The 6,882-nt window shown below is 37.7% G+C and overlaps 1 protein-coding gene across 1 annotated transcript in view; it reads left to right on the top strand.

The window, feature by feature from the left end:
• Positions 1-6,882, top strand: part of foxn2a (forkhead box N2a) — a 44,599-nt gene that overhangs the window by 17,675 nt on the left and 20,042 nt on the right. The window contains exon 2 of the mRNA XM_079635573.1: positions 6,072-6,613. Coding sequence (XP_079491699.1) covers positions 6,086-6,613 — 528 coding nt within the window. The 5' untranslated portion in view covers positions 6,072-6,085. The remainder of the gene's footprint in view (positions 1-6,071; positions 6,614-6,882) is intronic.

Here is a 6,882-nt window from a genome sequence, read left to right as displayed (position 1 = left end):
TCTCTCTCTCTCTCTCTCTCTCTCTCTCTCTCTCTCTCTCTCTCTCTCTCTCTCTCTCTCTCTCTCTCTCTCTCTCTCTCTCCTCTCTCTCTCTCTCTCTCTCTCTCTCTCTCTCTCTCTCTCTCTCTCTCTCTCTCTCTCTCTCTCTCTCTCTCTCTCTCTCTCTCTCTCTCTCTCTCTCTCTCTCTCTCTCTCTCTCTCTCTCTCTCGCTCTCTCAATGAAAGGCTTGGCATTGAATGGGAATTTTAACTTGCAGATAAGCCGGTGGCATCTCTGTGATCAAGCCCTGGCGTCGTCTTCGCCACTACAACCATCCCTCATTAGCGCTCGCTCTCCCTCCCTCACAAGTGTGCCATTACCGACCGCCGCTTTGATGCCGTTTGATAAGAGCACTGATAATTATGATAATCACAACGGCAATGATAATCGACTATGAGCTAATGACATAAAAACCACTTCCCCTGGTTGCTCGACGGCGGTGCTCAAATGTAGTGGCCGTCTCAAATTGTAGCGTGAGTGTGTTGTGCTTTTATGGGCCATCGACTCCCGTGCTATACTTCCCAGCAGCACATGGGATTATTAGGGCTGCGCTGCTCGTTTAGGTCAGAGTTTGTGTTGCTAATAGGGGTTAATGAACTACCCAGAGGCTATAGAGCGGAGCGCGGCTGAAGTTAATGGGTTAACAGGAGCAGCCTTGTGTGTATGGTAATGACACTGGCGAGTTAAGGGTGCTTGGATAATTACAACACAGTAAAGGCAACGAGTCACATCAACATGTCTAGTAAACCAAACCGTAATGCAGGCTTGATGTCTGCGTCTCCGAAAGGTGAACGTGACACACACACAGTCTTGACTCTGAGCTGCATTGCATTTTTCAATGTTTTAGTGTTTTATTTATTTTTTTTGAAGAATTTTTTTTTTCATATTTTAAAAAAAATATTTGTAATCATTTGTAATGATATAATTAATAATTATATATTTTTGTTGTATTATTTTGAATGTTTTTTTTGTTCATTTTAAAAAATATATTTTTAATAATTTGTAATGATATAATTAATAATTATATATTTTAGTTTTATTATTTATTAATTGGTTTAAAAATTTTTGTTTCTTTTTTAATTATTATTTATTTACTATTTATTTAATTTTGTATTTTTGTTTATTTGTTTTTATTTTTATTTAAATTTTAAAGGCTATTATTTTTGTTTTTATTGCATTTTGTATTTTTTTATTTATTTTAAGCTTTTTTTTGAGAATTGGGATGTGCATCTCAGAACATACTTTTTATTTTTAAATGTAAGTTTTGCGAGCATGTGCGCTGTACACACGTGCACGGCTCTGACTTTCTCAAACCTTCTGAAGGAGGATTTCTCTGAGTTTTGGGCTTTGGGGAGAAGCTTTTGCTTTAACGCATTCGGGCAGTTCTGTTGCTGCCTGACATGTCTGATAACTCCACTTTCCTGAGAGTTATGATTCATCAGGCACTGCTTATGACTTATTTATTAATTTTACTGTTTCCATGGCGCTCCTCTCAACCTTTCATTTGCTCACTCATCCTCCACTATCTCTTCTCCAGTGTCCTCGCCATGTTTTTCTTTCTGAGGGACGTGTTCTCCTTTGATCCAGGGTTGATGGTCTTCTCTGGACCTGATGTTCCTCTGGCGGTCCAAGTTCTCTGACTTTGTGGTAAAACAAGGAACTGTAATATCATTTTTTTTTATTACACTTTTTTTTTAAAGCCAGTTTTCCCACAAAACTTATTTTTCTCTCACACATGTGACCCTGGATCACAAAATTTTTATTTGTGGCAATAGCCAACAATACATTGTATGAGTCAAAATTATCTTTTATGCCAAAAATCATTAGGATATCAAGTAAAGATCATGATCCATGAAGATATTTAGTAAATTTCCTACCGTAAATATATAAAACATGTATTTTTGTGAGTGAATGCAGCACAATCGTGAACATAAATGCACAAATAAACCTAAAATTCTCGGGCCAGCAGCATGTGTCCAAATTTTAAACTTAACCGTTCTATTTCATCAGATACGATCTGTAAACAGGGCTTTAAGTGTAAAATACCGAACTTGTCCTTTAAGCATTATCGCATTTCGAATATTGCATTATTTAATATATATCGCATTTTTAACAATATCATACAGCCCTAATTGCAAATGTGTGAAACGCACTGTGATTGGATAGTCTCTTCTAGTATTAAGCATCCGAAACTACCGAACAGTGTTTCTGGAAACACTTCTGAAGTTGTTGTTTTATGCATGAGCCGTACCAGACTGGTCCTGTCTGACCTAGTTCAGCATTAAAAACTCTGGTGAAACCTCCTCTACGCCCCCCCTCACACACACACACACACACCACAGACCGTCTGGTGTCAGTGTACGAGTGGCGTGTGTATGATCCACACGAGAGTGATGCCATTTGATGGCTTAACTGGATGGACTTTCCCTGCTCTTATTCAATCCGCGGTCTAATCCGCCCTCCTAATTGAACTGACAGAGCGGTTGTCATGGTGACATGGGCCACGGATTTGAGCATGGTGTGACTAGACGGTAGGGATTTGCCAATTCGCTTGACGCCATTGACCCGCTTTCTGCCGTAATGCCACGGCTGGGGCTCATCTGTCCCTTTTACATTAATATGTTTGATTTGTGCTGTTCAGTTAATGGTGTGGCAACTGTTGGAGAACAATTACAGATGATACTCTGAAACAACAGCATGAAGTGTGAGTCCATATGATGGCTTTAGAGCATCCACACAGATGAGATCCAGATCAGATGAATTTTATTTATTTTTGCTTTTTTGTTAACTTATTTTATTTTTTATAGTTGTTTTATTTGTACATTATATTTTCTTATTTTAGGTTATATTTTATTATTATTTTGTTTTTCAAAATTTTAAATGTTGTATTTTTTTATATATTTATTAATTATTTTGTTACATTTTATTATTTATTTTTATTTATTTGTATATATTTTTTATATGTATATTTTATCATTTTATTTCTTATTTTTTTATAATTTTATTTCTTATTTTTATATGTAAAATGTGTTATTTTAGTTTGTTGTTTTTTTATTTAGTTTTTTGGAAAGTTTTAAATTTAGTATTTTTATGTACATATTTTTTAGTTATATTATTTTATATTTTATTAAATTGGTTTTGTTTAATTTTGTTTTTTTAATATATATATATATATATATATACACACTTATCTATTTATGTTTATATATATAAATAAATAAATAAAGGTGTATGTATATATATATATATATATATATATATATATATATATATATATATATTTATACACACACCTTTATATATATATATATATATACATACACCTTTATTTATTTATTTATATATATAAAAATAAAATGAAACAAAACCAAATAAAATTATATATTTACATAAATATCATTTTATTTCTATTTTTTTAATTTTTTAGTTATTTTAGTCTATTTTATTATTTTGTTTTTTTAAAATTTGTACTTTTATGTACATATTTTCTAGTTGTATTATGTTATTAATTTAGTTTTGTTTCATTTATATATATATAAGTGTGTGTAATAATAATATTAATTAAGAATGATACTCTGAAAACCAGATGGATAGTGATTTCAACAAAATTCCCACTGAACTGTTTCATACAAATGCAAATATCCGGCAGCGATGCTCTTCAGCTTTTATAGGCAATAGGTTGCCAAAGCAACACTGTCACCTCTCCTTCCTCGGTAATGGATGAGCGGAGACGCACTGCCTTCTGGATGTGTTCTCTCCTCCTCCGCTGGTTGTGAGCAGCCGATTCTCTCCTCGGCCAGTGGCTTCGGTGGTTTCTCTGGCTGGCGGATGGCTAACTAGCGGCTGCGTGAGGAGGTGGGCGGTGATGAGAACGAGCCCGGGTCATCTCAGACACACTCGAGAAACCTCAAAAACCCTCAGACACAAGAGCCGCTCCTTCACTGCGATCGCTGAATACCAGCAGACGAGGCTTTCTCAGAGGGATTCCTCAAAAAGAGAGATTATTGGATGGGAACGAGGGAGATTAGAGAGGAAAATATACTTTATACTTTGGCTCAGAGCTTGAAAAATGGTTGTAAAAAGCTTGAATTAACCAATCATCAATGTCTGCCATGAGTTTGATCAGTTCTCTTCACCAGTAATGTTATTTGTTTTGGATGGTGTTTAAATAATTGTCAATAGAGTTTCTTCCCAATCCAATTTTTTATTCGTACTTGAATTGATTTATCACAGTTCGATATATAGAAATGCACTGATCTTAAAATTTGATCCTAAATCTGATACTGATAAGCTTATCATCATTTCCATGTAATGACCAGTACAATTTTGTGAAAAATAATAATAATAAAAAATTATTTAAATATAAGAAATTAGAATATTATTATGCTCAAAAAAAATTTTTTTTTACTTAATGCTGAAGTGAATTTAGGCATAAGATATTTTAAAGTATAAAAGATGGATATTTATTGGTAAATATTGCTAAATAACTGTTAATTTGTTCATTTAAATTGGCATTTAACAGATAATCATTTAGTAGTGTTAAAGTTTAAGCAACTTCATGCACTTTCTTGATGATGGCAAAGGTCATCTAAAAATAGACGGAAATTAGCATGCATGATTAAATATTCAATATTAAGTTACACTAATAAATCAAATAAAACAAACACTGGTATTGGCAGATAGCCTAATTAATGTAGTAGAGATATATTGTGCATAACTAGTTTGATCAGTTGCATTATTTGGGATTGCACTCAAAATGATTGTCAACAGATTAATCGTTTTCTTCACAATCACTATTTTGTGTTTGCACTGCAACAGTGGCTTTGAGTTTGATTAATTCACTTCATCCGTTCTCAAAGGAATACTCCACTTTTTTTAGAAATAGCCTCATTTTCCAGCTCCCCGAGAGTTAAACCGTTTTACCGTTCTCGAAACCATTCAGCCGATCTCCGGGTCTGGCGGTAGCACTTTTAGCATAGCTTAGCATAGATCATTGAATCTGATTAGACCGTTAGCATCTCTCTCAAAAAGATTACCAAAGAGTTTTGATATTTTTCCTATTTAAAACTTGACTCTTCTGTAGTTACATCGTGTACTAAGACCGACAGAAAATGAAAGTGAAACATACACACAAGGTTTACATAAACACAGTTGGTTATGTCTAAAGTGAAAGAAAACTTGTCGTAATATTACTGTACGTTCACACCGCCGCCGGTGAGAGTGGCAAAATTCGCTCTCGCCGCCCTGCCATCGACGCCGTGAGATTCGGGGACTCTCTGACGTAGATTTTAGAATGCGTGATTTTTTTAAAACTTTATTTAAAGGAGCCGCAAAGCAAATAAGAACTGAACATAAATCAGTATCATATTTTGTGCAGACTGGCCACACGTAGGGTAAAAGTTAACCTATTAAAATCTTTTAAATGTGAAAGTAACAAAACACCAACAATTTCAGACACCTTTTACATTCGTCGTTCTTTGTATTAATGTCCCTGTATGTAAACAGGGACGCGTCGTACAATAACGGGAAACCCGCAACAGAAATAATTAACTTTTCCTCCATTTTGCTTAGGAACTAATGTGATCGGAACCAAAGTTTACAGGATTGTGTTCTCTGGTATCCTCTCAGGCGGAGGACTTCTACATTCCGATTGGTTGCCGCCGAACCGCGTCATAGCTTATTACCATAAAGTTGACTTGATTTCAACTCTTCTCGCCGTCCAAGACGCGCCGCGCCGCACTCGCCGGAGCTCGCCGCCGGCTCTCATTGAAAATGAATGGCTTCCGGCCAATTTGACGCTCTCGCCGCCGGCGGTGTGAACGCACAGTTACTGATCATGTCAAGATTTTGCATTGCCGCTGAAAATCCAGTGGCGGCGCTGCTGAGTACATTGTAGGGGAAACACGGCTAACTGTCAATCGTATTCGACGATTTCCTCACAGAAATGATTTTTCTATCAAATTACCTTTTTTGTGCAGGCATAATTTAGCCACTTTCCTTAATCTCACTTGTTAATTTCTGTTCTCCGCAGACGTCCTTGATTTAATGGGTCCAATCATCGGGATGTCGCCGGATAAGAAAGCCGAATCCCCGGGTGTTTTGGGGGAGCGGACGGGCCTGCGCGGGGTTTGTGGGACGCTGCCCGAAGACGAGTGTGCCGCCAGTCCTCTCGCCACCAGCCTGGACCGCAGCTCGGGAGACGAGGAACTCACCAACCTCAACTGGCTCCACGAGAACCTGCTCCAGAACTTCACGCTGGGCGGCGCCGAGGCCCAGGCGAGCCCGAGTCCACTGTTCGACATCGAGGGGACCCACGGCAGATCCGGCAGCTCCTCGGCGGCGGCGCACGGGGGAGAGTCCATGAAGTCCAAGCCACCGTTCTCCTTCTCCCTGCTCATATACATGGCCATCGAACAGTCTCCCAGCAAGTCTCTGCCGGTGAAGGACATCTACGGCTGGATCCTGGAGCACTTCCCTTATTTCTCCAGCGCCCCCACTGGCTGGAAGAACTCGGTGCGGCACAACCTCTCGCTCAACAAGTGCTTCCGCAAGGTGGAGAGGAGCCTGGGGAAGGTGAGCAAAGCTAACTAGTTAGGTGTGTTTAAAAAAATTTTTTGTAATTGTGACACAAGTAAACAGGACAAACAAACAACCAGTTAACAAAAGTCAATTCTGATAACTGCACAAGGATAGTAAATCTTGAGATCATCTACATTGTGGGGACCAGCCAGTGCACAAAAGCTTATAAATCATGCAGAATGAGTTTTTTTGAAAGTGTGTGTGTGTGATGGTTGGGTTAGTGTGTGTGTGTGTGTGTGTGTGTGTGTGTGTGTGTGTGTGTG

The sequence above is a fragment of the Phoxinus phoxinus genome (assembly GCF_949152265.1).
Source record: "Phoxinus phoxinus genome assembly, chromosome: 14".
Classification (NCBI taxonomy): Eukaryota; Metazoa; Chordata; class Actinopteri; order Cypriniformes; family Leuciscidae; genus Phoxinus; species Phoxinus phoxinus.
This window is presented reverse-complemented; position numbering and strand designations above follow the sequence as displayed.